At 34.5% G+C, this 15,722-nt stretch overlaps 1 protein-coding gene across 1 annotated transcript in view; it reads left to right on the top strand.

The window, feature by feature from the left end:
* Window positions 1-15,722, top strand: part of SPRED1 (sprouty related EVH1 domain containing 1) — a 96,663-nt gene that overhangs the window by 37,528 nt on the left and 43,413 nt on the right. The window contains exon 2 of the mRNA XM_069461755.1: window positions 11,423-11,597. Coding sequence (XP_069317856.1) covers window positions 11,423-11,597 — 175 coding nt within the window. The remainder of the gene's footprint in view (window positions 1-11,422; window positions 11,598-15,722) is intronic.

Genomic DNA, 15,722 nt, shown 5'->3' with positions numbered 1-15,722 from the left:
CATGATTTGCAAATATTTTCTCTTATTCTGTAGGTTGTCTTTTCACTTTGATAACATCCTTTGCTATTAAAGGATTCAAGTTAGTTATTTAAGTTATTACTTATTCATAATTATGAAGTTATTAATCATGATGTCTTATTTTTTTTTGTTGGTGCTTATGCTTCGGTGTTATCTAAGAATCCATTGCCAAATCTATGATCATGAAGATTTACTTACATTTTTTTCTAAAGGATTTATAGTTTAGCTCTTATATTTAGGTCTTTAGTCCATTTTGAATTAATTTTTGCATATGGTATGAGGCAAGAGTCCAACTTTATTCTTGTATATGTGGATATACATTTGTCCCAATATCATTTTTTGAAGAGACTGTTCTTTCCCCCATTGAAAGATCTTGCCACCCTTGTCAAAAATTAATTTACTATAGATAAATGGGTTTATTTATGGATGCTCATTCATACATATGTCTATTCTAATGCCAGTACCACAGTGTTTTGATTACTGTAACTTTGTAGTAAGTTTCAAAATCAGGAAGTGTAAGTCCTGAAGTCTATGTTCCTTTGCCATGTGGTCTTCTTGTGTTTTGACAGATTTCCTTGAATACCAGGAGCTTAAAAAAGAAAAGAAAGAAATAAAAACCCAGTCTTTGCAGATTGTCTCTGCATGGTGGCATAGGTCCTTTACTTCCTTACCCTTTACTTCTGCTTGTGCCAAGCCTAGAAATTGTCAAAACTTAGAGCCTCTCAGGTCTTCTGAACATGTATCCTGGTTTGGGTGTGCATGTGGCTTTCTAAATTCCCCAGTATGCAATCTTGATTGCTCTAATTCCTTAAAGAAACTTTCTCTACAGCTCTTTCTCCCATACTCTTTTGTGCATCTATATTGTTGGGCTCACGTGTAATATTTTGTCCCCTCTGCATGGCAGCTGGTTGTTTTTTGCCTTAAAATGTGTTTGAGGAATGCAGATACCTTGTGTCAGTCCTTACTGTATATCCCTGGCTAGTTAAAACAGAACACATTTCTTTGACACTAAGGTCTTTTCTATTCTCATTGGAACCTAGGACCAGGAACCTACACTGGGTATGTGAGCTGTCATCTTCAAGACCAGTGCTAAGGAGGGGTGGGGACAATAAGGCCAAGGACAAGTTGCCTTTTTCTTGATTCAGCCTTTGTTTATCACTTTAAATCTTTGACCATTTTCTAGAGTTCTGACAATTTAATTCTGACAAATTTTACTCAGTCTTTCAGTGTTTGTTTCAAGGGATGAGCTACTTACTATGCCATTTTTATTGCCATCTTTTTATTTTTTTAATGTAGCTACTAAAAAATTTAAAATTATATCTGTGGCTTGCATTATATTTCTTTTGGACAGCGCTGCTGTAGGATGTTAAATTTTCAGTGAAAATTGAGTCAATTTATGTTGCATTTGGAAGGAACAAATGTCTAAAGTTTTTAAAGGTCCCACAATTGCACAACCGAATTAGGATTAGCAATTTGCTATTGTATGTTTATTTCCAGACTAGGGTGGCCTTTACAGAGGAAGTCTCTAAACTGCCTTCTATAGGATGAATGTTATTAACATTGTGTATGTATGTACCTCCATCACTAAAGGCTCCTAAATTTTGACTGGATTCTAACCTAAGAGTTCAAGTGATCTTATACTGTGTCTCTCCAAAGCTACTCTTGATAGGTATTTATGAGAGGAGCCGAACATTTTTTATGCCTATTTATCTGACTTTTCTTTGTTGTTTCTGGATTCAATTATGCAAATGTTTATTGAATGCCTATTTTGTGGAGATACTTCTAGGTCTTCCAAATATTAGCCATATTCAGAACACTCAGATGTTGGTGATTTTTGATAGTATATGTGGAGATACTTCCCTTCCCCCGCCCCCCTCAGATTATTGTGCTGATTAATATTGGTTCCTGCTACTGACTCCATATCTTTTAAGTATCCCCAGCTTGAATACCTGATTCCTGAAGAATTGACATCCTAGATATTCAGGGTTGGCAGCTTACCCTTGTTATTCTTCAGTTCCCTGCTATTAAATGTGGAGATGTTATATACACTCTGAGCATAGGTAAAGCTGCACTCTAAAAACTTAGCTTTAGGCACATTTGGAAAAGTGAGTGCTCCTCGCTGGTACCAAATGAGTTACACGTACAGAACCTTACAGAAGGAGTTGACAACAGATTCAAAAGTTGTGGATACTAAAGGTAAAGGATTCTGCTGGCTTTCCTAGTGAAAGCCCTCTTCTAATGTTGACAATGAAAGAATTATATCCTCAGGAGGATCACTGAATCACTCGGAACAGAGAGAATGGTGATCTCTCACTGAACGCTCTCGCCACTGTCCTGATGAGTGGAGGGTATTACTTGATTCCAGTCATAAACCCACAATTGTCATTAATATCTTTGGTAGCACAGATAATACCAGGCAATATAATTTTACTAAAGACATTGAGAAACAAGAGTAATAGACTCCTACGCTTTCTTCCTGCCTGGTAAAAAGTAACTTCCCATGTAACTATTAATATATAACGGCACACACAAGGATGTCATGTACCTAACCTAAATTGGAAAAATGGAAGAGTATCCACTTTTTGCTTTAAACAAGAATTACTAACCACAGTTAACCAACAAGTATCACTTATCTCAGCCTTTTACTTTCACCTTACTCCATGGAAACATTTATAAAAGGTACCTAACCCAATCACAGGCAGCAGGGATGACTTCCTGAAAAGTAAAAAATATAATTAGATAATGAATTATAAGTTAGAGATTGTCCATGTTCACTCTGGAGTCTGTAGGAATATCTCTCTGAGAAAGCTATGACTTCTTTCAAAGGGTAGAAGTTATATTTCTGCTATCACCCAGGAACTCCTTTCAAGCATCTTTTCCTTCTTGAAATCCAGGTCTCTGAAATTCCTTCTAATGCCTATCTACCTTCTGAGTTCACATCTCTTCTCTTAGGACATGCCTGTTTTTTTGTATATCAATCATGAGAACATCCAACCTTTTTTCAGGCAAGTCGTTATTTGCTATCTATCCTATGATTTTCACAGAGCAGCCACTTTAATAAGATGAGCCCAACATCTTTAGAAGAAATGCATGCATGTGATGTGATTTGTGGCATATTCTGTAGAAGTATATGGAAGGGATTGGGATGTCAGGTTATATTTGAGCAAGTTGTCATGACAGGGGAGAAGGATAAATTGTGAATAGATGTGGACAGAGAAGTTTTGTTGGTTCTTTCAAGTTGATGAAAGGGGTGTATTGTGCAGGATTTTGACATTAGGAAGGGAAACAAAGCTGTTAAAAATCAACCTGTATACCACTGAAAATTCACCTTTGTATTAAAAGGGTAGATGTATAAAATTTCTAACTCCAATTACAGAGACAAGTGTTATTTTGAGTTCATAGTCCTTCTGGGATTGTGTGTGTGTTTAAGTGTATGAATTTAGTGAATTGATTTTTGAATGAGTAATAGGTACACATGATACAAAAATTCAAAAAATATAAAAAGGATATATAATGAAAAGAAAATTATCTTTGTACCTCTGTCCCATTTCGTCTCATTAGAGAGACGGTTACCAGTTACATTGTGTAAAGATTCTGTTCATATACAAGCATATGTGTGTATGTTTTTCCCTCACAAATGGTGGCATAATAAACATATAACTTTTTTTTTTTAGTTCAAACTCATGTTGTTCAACTAAACATGTAATTAAAAAAAAAAAACAAAATAGAACTTGCAGATCAGCTCACTTGACTATAAATAGCTTCCTTATTTTGTCATCACTATATAGTATTCCATTGAATAGATGTTTTATAATTAATTGGTTTCCTGTTTCTCATTTAGGTTGCTTTTATTTTTTTCTGTTGAAACAGTGCTTGTCTTTAAACTATGCTCATAGAGGTATAATTTAATACATGTAAAAGGAAATGAATAGAAGTACAGTTTGCTGAGACAGGGAATATGTGCAGCTTAAATTTTGATAGATATTTCCAAAAGACCCTTCAAACATGTTCTACTAATTTATACCTATACACACCATCACCGACTCCTGTGTTAACAAATGTCTTGATATTTGGTCACTTTTTTAAAATTTGCATTCCTTTTATCGTGAATAAAATTAAGTTTCTTTTTATTATGTATATTTCATGGCATTTATATTTTTCTTCTGTGGATTTTATTCGTGAACTTTGCCAGTTTTTCCTCTGGGTTGTTTGTCTTTTCTTACTGATTTTTTGAGTTATTGTTAAGGTAATATCATTTTTTCTGTTATATGTTATTTGTGGTAGAATAATGTGTCCAGCCCCTCCCCAGAGATGCCCTTGCCCTAATCCCCAGAACCTGTGAATATATTAGGACTTTGCAAGTGTGATTAAAGTTATGAACTTTGATGTAGGGAGATTGTCCTGGATTATCTGCATGGGTCCAGTCCAACCACATGAGTCCTTAAAATGTAGAACTTTTCCTGACTGTAGTACTATGGTCAGAGAAAGATAAGACTACAGAAGAAGGTTCAGAGAGAAGTTAATGTACCTGGTTTTGAAGGTAGAGGAAGGGGGCCATGAGCCTAGGAATGTGGATGGTGTCTAGGAACTGAAAGGCAAAGAAACTGTTTCTTCTTTAGAGCCTCTTGAAAAAAATGCAGTGCTTCCAACACCTTGATTTAAGCCCAGTGAAATACTTTGGGCTTCCAACTGACAGAAGTGTGTAAATTTCCATTGTTCAAGCCATTAAGTGCGTGGTAATTTGTTATGGCAGCAATAGAAAACTAATACATATGTTATACATTTTTTTCCCTCAATTTGTTTCTTTTGTCATTTGTCTTTATTGTTTAATGGCCTCTGGATCTTAGGCCTTCCCCACTATAAGATTATTTTTAAATTTCCCATATTTTATTTTAATGTTTTTATCTCATCATGAACTCTAGTATTAATGTTGGCTTCCTTTCTTCTATGTTGTGATTTCTTGTTGACAATGAATACTATTCATAGTTCAATTCTCTGACATAAACCTAGAGAGCTTCAAAATGAAGGCATAGTATCAGTGCTGATAATTAAGGAGTCATGGGGAATGGACAGTAATGGCACTAGAAGGCAGGGAACATCCAAAATTATAGTTTGAACTACTTCGGCAGGTTGATGTTACTGTCTAGCAGAACCTAGAATGATTGATGATTGATTGTAAAGGGATACGGTAAACGCCTCTATTCAACCTTCAGATTTTAGTTTTAGTTCTCCTTGAAGAAGACCTCCCAGATACCTATGACTTCATTAGATGTATGTGCTTCCATCATGTAAGCACCTTGTGGAATTCTTAGATAACTAATATTTGATATTTGGCTGCGCTTAATAATTCTTAAAGTAAAAAGTTCTGAGAGAGGGCTGTCTTCTGCGTGTGTTATATACAAAACCATAAATATAGAAGGAGACATATTTGGACAATTTGAGAATACAGAACTGTAACATGAAGTTGACTTACTATATAAAGTCACCATAATAACATTTATCTGGCACCTAACTATGAGCCAGGCACAATGCTAAGCACTTTACATACATGTCCTCATTTACTTCTCACAACACTGCAATAGTTATTATCCCCATTTTATAGACCAAGAAAATGGGAGCACGCAAAGCTTAAGTACTTTGCCCAAGATTATAACTTTTAAGTGGTAGCCCTGCCTTTGAAACCTAGGAGATCTGACTTGTTTTGAAACAGAATGCCATGTGATGCTTTGATGATTACTACATGGAAAATAATATTTGCTCCAGTTTTTAAAGTTGACAGTGCTAAAGGAATAATTCAGATCTTTATCTTTCTAATCAAACTGAGTTCTTAATTTCTTTATCTGTAAGATAGAGAAATACCTACCTCATTAGGGTTAATGCAATACAGTTCTCTTACTGCTCTCGTTCTTAGATCTTTTAAAGTACTAATCATTATATTCTACTCCCTTGCTTATTATCATCCTGTGGTCTTTTTATTAAGAGTACTAACCTTGAGCATAATACGCAAGTTCTTTTCCTCCTCTGCTTATGCCTACCGTTACCCTTTGAACTTAACATTGGTTCTTAAATAGGACACACTTGTGTCATGCTCCCTCCAAGATGTGTCCTTAGCCTTTTTTCTACCTAATATACTGCTATTCAAAACACACATCAAATATGAATACTAGTAGTCTCCTATATTTCCATTTTGTGGTAGTATATCTTTGTCCACTAGATTATAAACTTCTACAGGGAAGATACCATAAATTTGCAGTTTTGTTTATGTAGCTTATAAATTCTCACTGGTTAACTGAATAGATGAATGAGTAATAATATGGTTATCTTCTGAATGTCCAAATTCTACATAGTTTAGAAAGTAAGTACTTAAACTGTGAAGTGCTGTATCATCCTAAACTACTATTATTAAATGCTTACCTTTTGTCCTATACTCAATCTCTGTAATAATGTTTAATATTTGGATGGTAAATGTTTACTTAAAATATACTGTAGGGAGCAAAAAGATGTTTTGTCATCATAAACATCCCTCACTGGAAAAATAATTCTTGTACTGTACAGATCTGAATGGATTCTAAGAATCTTCTCAGTTAGAGGGGGCATTTTGTTTTGGTACTGTTATAGTTAGAAATGGAAAACATTTATCTTTGTTTCCTGTGTATAGATTGCTTTCATATCCTCAAGCAAGTTTTCCCCCATCTTTTGTATTAGTTTCCTTTTGCTTCTGTAACAAAGTACCATAAACTTAGTGGCTTAAAAAAATGTATATTACAATATGGAGGTCAGAAATCCAAATGGGCCTCACTGTGCTAAAATCAAGGCGTTGGTTGGGTATATCATGGAAAAGACAGAGATATAGAGAGAAGAGAAAGGCAAAAGACAGAATTGATTTTAGAAATGTTAAGCTTAAGAACAGTCAGCCAAAAACATTATAGCTGACCAGCAGGCAATTAGAAATGTATCCAAATTTAAGAAACAGATCTGAGCAACAGCCAGAGCTGTACAAGTCATTTTGTTTCTTTCGTGTAACAGTGGTTTTTAAATTGGCAGGTCAGGGTAATCATTGATGCTATTGAAATTGTGATTCAAGCTATGTACTATCTCCCATGAAGAAAATACACATATGGCCAAAAACTCACATTTTAATACAATTTTGGGGATTCATAATCCCTTCCAGGAGGTTCATAAAGCTGAGATTAAGCCTTTTTGGTCTAAAGGGCAAAGATCCTCTTCTGTAGATTTTTAGGTCCCATGATTTATAGATTCATCAAGACATCTTTTTGTTGCAAATTAGTTACTTGAGTGCTAGTTTAGTGGAGTTACAGCATCCTCTCTCAAGTAAACCATAAATCATTACACTTCCAAGGGAACAAAAATATGTCAAGTAATAGTCACATGTTGCTTAACGGTGGGTATACATTCTGAGAAGTGCATTGTTGGGCGATTTTGTTGTGTAAACAGCATAGTGTGTATTTACACATACCTAGGTACCGTAGCCTACTACACACCTAGGCTGTAGGTGTAGCCTCTTGGTCCTAGGCTATAAACTTATACGGCATGTTAATGTGCTGTAGGTACTTGTAGCACAGTGGTAATTAATTGTGTATCTAAACATATCTAAACACAGAAAAGGTACAATAAAAATATAGTGCTATAATCTTATGGGACTACCATTGTATATGGGAGTCCATTGTTGACCTAAATATGGTTATGCAGCACATGACTGTATTTCAGAAATGAAACCAGTATAACATCAATTATTAATAGAATTCCATAGTAGTAAATATTGTTCCATAGTGCTTGGTAACTTTTTTCCCCAGTTACTTGATTGAATGGAATACATGTTATGCTTAACATATTAGTTGGTAACAATAAGGATAGGGGACAAATAGAATTTTAATTTGTAAACATCATGAACAAATATTATTTTACCTCATACTAACAAAATTGAACTGGTTAATAAAAGTACTATAAGTCTGTGAAAATATCTGTTGCATTATAATGCACCTTTAAGTCTGCAGTACAGTATCGTGGTCACGTTATCTGACTTCTTGGTATATTCTGGTCTCTCCCTGGAGTCTGTATGTTCTTTAAGGAGCTTAACAATTAAATATCTTAAGTGTTTTAAACCTGATTTTTCCTTGTAATGCACACATAAAACAAAGAGAAAACATTTGACAAAATCTCCAGACTGTGTCTTCCTTGGGTATTCTACTTTTCTAGAAGTACGGAGGGTATACAGTAGGCTTGGTAATCACAAAGCAAGAGTGTTCTGCAGGGGAGAAAAGAACTAGAGGAGGAAGAAGGCCATGGACACTTTTCATTTTAGACAGTTAAAACTACTAGGGCTTGTAAAATTTTCTATAACTAAACCTTTAATTTGATAAGAACTATTTTACCAATATGCAAATTTGAAAATACTGCCATAATATACATTTGTCTGCAAAATGTAGTAAAGTATTACTTTAGAGTTATTCTGGCTCATATATAATACAGTATTGATATTTCAAAAGAAACTACATGGATCCAGTACAACTGAGGCAAAATTTGTCGTGTTTGGTTATCTTCTTTTGCCTTTACCTTTATTGAAATACCAGTTGAAATTTTTAAAAAATGAAGCTAAAGATGCATATTGGGTTTATTTATAGTGGAGGTACTTACTCCAGCCTATCCTGGAAGAAGGATTCCAGTTTGCAGTCCACATCAACCCAGCCTTATGAACCCTTACCTCCTCCTCTGACCACTTCTTTGAGTTAAGGATTGGCAAGAATTGGGACCAGATAAGAATCAGAGCCTCTGAATAACTGAACAATTAAAAAGCTTAGAATAGTTACCTGTAAAGCTAAAATCTTTTAGAGCTTCTATGTAAAAGTTATTGTGACCCTAATCAGAGAGAATTATGGTTTACTATGTAAATTTGACTATTTCCCAGGTCCTAGCTGGCTTTGAATTACCAGGATGGCACCTTCTTTAATTTCTAATGCTTTGTTGTCATAATAATAATAATTAATACTTATATAGGGTATATTGTGTGTCAAGCCTTGTTCACATTTATTAAAGGTGAGTGCTGTCATTTTACAGATGAGACTGAGCATAATGACTTAGTAACTTGCTCAAGGTCACACAGCTAATAAGTTGCTGAACCAAGATCCAACTTATGAAAGTTTGACTCTAGAATCCTCACTCTTAACCACAAACAACACAGTATAGCTTTAAAAGTATATTCTCTGACAAAAGACTTGTGTCCAGAATGTATAAGTTCTAAAAATCAATAATAAAAAGACAGCCTAATAAATATGGTCAAAAGACTTGAAAAAAGATAAATAAGTGGCCAATAAGTGCATGAAAAGATGCTCAGCATCATGAGTCATCAGGCAAATAGACATTTAACCACAGTGAGATAACACTGTATATTCACTGCAGTGAGTAAAATTAAAAAGACAAAAAATACCATGTATTGGTGAGGGATGTGGAAGACCTGAAACTATCATACATTATTGATGGGAATGTGTAACAGTACAACCACTTTGGAAAAGAGTTTGTTAGTTTCTCATATAGTTTAACATGCATCTATCTTGTAACCCATTAATTCCATTCCTAGGTGATTAAGAGAAATGAAAACATGTTTACAAAAAAACTTGTACAAGAATGTTTGTAACAGCTTTGTTCATAATAGCCAACAACTAGGAACAATCCAAATGTCCATCAGTGTAAGAAAGAATAAATAAATTGTGATATATTTATTCAATTTGAGTACTACTTAGTTAAAAAAAAAATTCTGATACCCAAAACAACTTATTATAAGAGAAGTAAGACAAAAAGGGTATAAGTGGTAATTCTGTTTGATTCCATTTATATGTAGGCCCAAAACAGGCAAAACTGATCTCTATGTCCGGCATAAGGGAATTTTCTGGAGAGATGAAAAGGTTCCATGTTTTGATTTTTCATGTTGGTTATACATGTGTCTTTGTTCGTTCAGGCAGCTATAGCAAAATACCATAAACTGGCTACCTTATAAACAACAAAAATTTATAGGCTGGGAAGTCCAAGATAAGGTGCCACTAGATTAAGTGTCTTTTCAGAGCCTATTTCCTGGCTGATAGATGGTGCTTTCTAGCTGTGTCTTCACATGGTGGAAGGGTGAGCTAGGGTTTCTGGGGTCCTTTTTTTATAAGGGCACTGAAAATGCCTTAATCATCACCTAAAAATCCCACCTCCCAATACCATCACCTTGGGGGTTAGGATTTCAACATGTGAATTTTTGGTGGGGGGACGCAAACATTTGGATCATAGCAACAATTGTATTACATTTGTCAGAATTTGTTCAATTCTGTATGTTTAAAATCGATGCTTCACTTTACATATAATTACAATGTTATTGTATGTAAAGTATCCCTCAGTAAACATAAATATATAAAGTTAAAAAAAGCAGGGAGAGCTTTCAGATAAGCACAGTAACAACAGAAGTGGCAATTGGCAACTTAAAGCAGACATATGTTAAGAAGCACAGAATTGTTACATAGAACCTCAATTGATGTTCATACTAACCAAGGCGTGGTTAAGTTACATTCAGTATACTTTTCTAAGAAGTCAGCAAGGTATACTACTTTTAGAAAGGATTCATTAATATTTATTGTATTAAAAGTTTTCAGAACTAAAATGCTTAGAGGTCAGTTGTGTAGAACATTTAGTATATTAAACATATTTTCTAGATTTTATGTAAAGAAGAGTTGGTAATATTGGGAAATGATTCTGCAATGGAACTAGAATGTAGTTTCTTTTAAGAATAGAGTCTGCCAGAAAAAAGGTATGAAAGGTTTCAGTAGAACAATTTGCCTTTTAATTAATTTAAACAGAACATTTGTCTAAGTGGTTTAGATTCCCAGTTGGTAGAAGAAAAAAAAAGTGTGGCATCTAAGTTAAGCATGTTTGTTTCAGCATTTTATTTATAATGTATTCCAGAACTGTTAAGAAACTTTGAGATGCCACAATTAAATGTGCTAAAATACAGCAGTAATTTGTCCCAATTATAATATTACAGCAAAAGTACATACATAGACAAATTTGATGGTAACCTATGTAGTTTGACAGTATTTGTCTCTGGGGTCCTTTACAACTTGTTCCATGGCGGCCAGATGTGCTTGAACTACTGAAACGATGAATTGAAATAAGAGGTCTGTAGTCTTTATGAGGTTAGTCTTCAAAATAAAGGGTAACCTATAAAGTTAGTTAGTTTGTGGTTTTTGACCTCTTTCAAGTAGGTTACTTTCTGTGGACTGTCATGGAAGTAGTAAATACTTTAGTCACCACACATTAACTAATGTGGTGTTTGGTTTCTGAAATAAGACTGACAGCTTGGCTGTTTTTTGTTTATGGAAAAGCTAATTCCTGATCTTTGCATCTATTTTAGTAATAGTTATGCACGAGTGCGAGCTGTGGTGATGACCCGAGATGACTCAAGTGGTGGATGGCTACCACTTGGAGGGAGTGGACTAAGCAGCGTCACTGTCTTCAAAGTCCCTCATCAGGAAGAGAATGGCTGTGCAGACTTTTTTATCCGTGGAGAGCGACTCAGGGACAAAATGGTAATGAATTATGTATCTATTGCTATAATGTTAGAATATTTTCTGCAAAACGAATTATAATTCTGCAAAACTAAAATTATGGTTAGTATACTGTTACTTATGAGAATATTTGCCCATGAAACAATGATTAAGTTTCTAGAGCTGTTTTTATGTTAAAGACAGTGAAATATGACATCTTGCTTTTTACTGGGACTGACATTAATGTATACTTGTTGGAGGTGGGGTGCTGCTTTTCCCTTTAGGTTTAATGCAAGTACATTCATGAATAGTCCCCTTATTATTAAACTAGTTACATCCTACCTGCCCCTCTCCCCACTATTCCCTAGACCAGAGATTGGCAAACTATAATCCACAAGACAGATTCAGGCTTGCCACCTGTTTTTATATGGTCTGTGAGCTAAGAATGGTTTTTATATTTTTAAATGGTTGAAAAAAAACCAAAGAATAATAATTTTGTGAAACATAAGAAGTATATAAAGTTAAAATTTCAGTATCTGTAAATTAAGTTTTATTGGAACATAGCCAAAGTCATTCCCCATATTAATTTACTTATTCTAGGCTCATAAAACTATCTGGTGCCCAGCATAATTTTTAACACTGTTATCTTCCATTCACATGACTCTTTTCTTACATGTATGTATTTTAAAATTTCAGTCTAACCTTTGATAGTGTTAGTTATTTGCTCTCTTTTAATTAGTTTGGAAAGCTCTTTCACTTTCTTTATTTCATTTGTGACCCAAAAACAATTATATCAGAAAAAGCTGAGTGTTCTCTTAGTGTTATTTCTACATTAAGGAAAAGGAGAACATACACTTAGAAGCAAAATCAAAATAAAGTGTCAAAAATTTCTAAGACCCTGGGAAATAACTAGAATTCTCTTTAAATATATATTTTTGAACGACTTTATTTAGCACCTGTGTTATTTCTATTGAAAATGTGTTTTAAGTTCCAAATAATTCTTTCATACATGAACATTTTGAATACAACCTACTTTTAGTTTTGGATCTTGGTTTCTTCATATTTTTTTACCACCGAATCATTTCAGTAACTTAGAAAGTTGCCTAACTTGACTGTACCCCAATTTCTTCCTCAGTTAAAGGGAATTATCCCAAATCGTCTTGAAAGCCTTTCAACTCTGTTTTATGAGGTTATGATTCACCTGTGTTACACCTTGTATAATGTTTCTCAATTATCTGGAATGTGCTTTTAGTATTGTAGGAAACCCCAGTTGAAGTCAGAAGAGAATATATAATAATAAATTTAATATGTCTCTTTAAAAAGTTTAAATATTTAAAGGTGGTTCTGGCCTTGAGTAAAATGGTATCTGGCATATGCTAATATTTTTTTGAGCTGGGAGACATCTAAGAAAGGGCCTATGGTGGCCTGTCCTAGAGTATAATGCTTCTAGGCTGAGCTAATGATAACTGGAGAATGTTGTTAGAGAAGAAGTTGTAAATTTTAGAAACTGAGTAAAAGAGTGAAGATCTAAGTCGTCATTTTATAGTGAAATTTGTTTTAAGTAAGAATAGAAAAGTTGAAGAAAGAAGTTAAATATGGAGTAAGAGTTGGAGGGGGAAAAAGGTTTGCAAGAAATATAAGAACAAGGAACAAATGACTAGGTGTGAAATAAAAAAAATCCGTGAAACAGAATATTGGATATGATGAAGATGAACAGTTTACTTTAGGACAATAAGGGACCAAATCTATATAACTGGTAGTGAGGCTGATCAGAAATAGCTCAGTTTGGTAGATTAGGTGGTTGTTCAGGGTGTGGCTTTAACATAAAGCTAGTGAAAATCAACCTGGAATTCAAACAGAACCCAAATTTATTCCCTACGACAGGGCTTAAAAATAAAGAGCACTTAACCTAGGCCCGGGGTGGAGAATCCTGGTAGACTAACAAGAAAATAGATTCTTCTGCTAGAAGCACTAACCAGGAATCAGAACACCCGTTGTTTCACATAACCATTTCTCCTTGTGGAAGCTTGTTATTTGTGAAACAGGGATAATAAACATATCTTAGTGTAGGCATAATGAAAAAATGACTTTCAGTTGGAGAGTTGCCATTATTTCTTACAGGAGTTAGCTATAGTAAAGCATTCTAGGTTATGGGGACTTGTATGATCAAGGGCAGAGGCAATTACTCATGGCTGTAAATTAAAATAGTAGAGTCTTGTGGAGTCTAAAGACAAATGATACAGTGACATTGAAATAAGCAGATTAATTAGCCCCTTCTGACCAAGACTGGTTCTGAAGAGCCCAGTAATAGAATTGAAGTATACACGTATTCTTTTTCATTATTACTGCATTTTGGGGATCATTAATGTCCATCTCTGTAGGTATTTTTATTGATTGGTTTTATTTTAATCCATTTTTCTGGACTCTAGTTTCTTGAATTTTTTTTTTTTTAAAGAAGTACTCTGTGATTAGTGAGTCTGTAAATCTATAAGATTCCTCCTAAATTAATGATTGCTTACTTTTAAAAGCCTTCTCAGTGAATAAACAGTGCATTTTAAAAGTTGTTTCTATGTTATAGTTAATTATATAAAAGATACTTGTTAAACACTGTTCTGTACCTGTTTTTCCTGTTGGTCATATCTTAGAATCCACTACCTTAGGTGAATTCTAGAAGTGAGATTCTTGTCCCTCATACCCATGAATAAAACCTGTACCCTTTAAGAAAGAATAAATATTATACTGAGAAGAGGAGCATATGGCCACTTGTGTGGCTATTAAATCCTAGATAATATTCTAAAGAGTGTTCATAAGTTAGAATACTGGTAATAGTAGTGAAGAAGGAAGATGGCTTTTCTCAATGATGAGAGAACCACTTGGGCAGAAGACTTTTCCAGCCTTTGATTTACAATTACTTATACTAAAAATAGATCTTGTTACACTTCCCAAAGGTTATATTTCACCCTTACAAGAAAAGGGGAACAGGCCGGACGTGGTGGCTCACGCCTGTAATCCTAGCACTCTGGGAGGCTGAGGCAGGAGGATCGCTCGAGGTCAGGAGTTCGAGACCAGCCTGAGCAAGAGCGAGACCCCATGTCTACTAAACAAATAGAAAGAAATTATATGGACAACTAAAAATATATATAGAAAAATTAGCCGGGCATGGTAGCACATGCCTGTAGTCCCAGTTACTTGGGAGGCTTGAGGCAGAAGGATTGCTGAAGCCCAGGAGTTTGAGGTTGCTGTGAGGTAGGCTGATGCTATGGCACTCTAGTCAAGGCAAAAGAACAAGACTCTGTCTCAAAATAAATGAATAAATAATAATAAGAAGAAAAGGAGAACAAATAAAGAGCAGGCTGCCCAGGACTTTTTCAAGAAGACATCATTTCGTGTAATTGGATCAGTGCTCATTCATTTCATTCATTCATTCACTCAAAGTGATTAGAAATGATTATTTCCTGTGTTGCTTACCTGTAACTTACTATGTTTTGTGATACCTAAAAAGGTAGAGTTTATTTTCTGTGTTATCCTTTTGTTACTCTAAATTAGAGCTGCTCAGCCTGTGTGCCAGGAATAGGTTAAAGTAGCTGTAGACTCCAGACTGCCTGCCTTATAAATGCTACTTCTCTCTGTGTGCCCAAGGAGAAATGTTGGAAAGCGCTGCTCTACGTAATTGGCTTTCATACTTTATTGATGATTGAGAAAAAATTTGAAAGGAACACCAGACTTTGGTGGTGTAGCCTAAGAAAATGAAAGTACTACCTTTCTAGCAGACATTTGGGGATGGAATTGTCTTTATCAAGAAAAGATTCTTAGAGCCTCTTTCTTGATGTATATAAACTGTATCCTCCATTTTATTCTAAATCTTTACAGCCCTTAATTCAGCTATTGATTTGTGTAGGTAATTTTAAATAGAGCTCCACATTCCCCATGATAGAAACTTTCTCTTTTACATTTAGTTTTCATTAGATGCAGTGGTTCTTCTTTGTGAGAAGTACACTAATATCTTGCAGATGTTTTATCAAAATAGGTTGTCATTTGACCATTTTTAGTTGAACTGTATGTGATACGTAAATTTAAAACACTGGATTATACACTTTTAGATTCTTTATAAGTACTCGAATTAACGGTCAATAATATAATAACATAAAAAATTTGCTAAAATATCTA

Source organism: Eulemur rufifrons, chromosome 2 (assembly GCF_041146395.1).
Source record: "Eulemur rufifrons isolate Redbay chromosome 2, OSU_ERuf_1, whole genome shotgun sequence".
In the NCBI taxonomy this organism is placed as follows: domain Eukaryota; kingdom Metazoa; phylum Chordata; class Mammalia; order Primates; family Lemuridae; genus Eulemur; species Eulemur rufifrons.
This window is presented reverse-complemented; position numbering and strand designations above follow the sequence as displayed.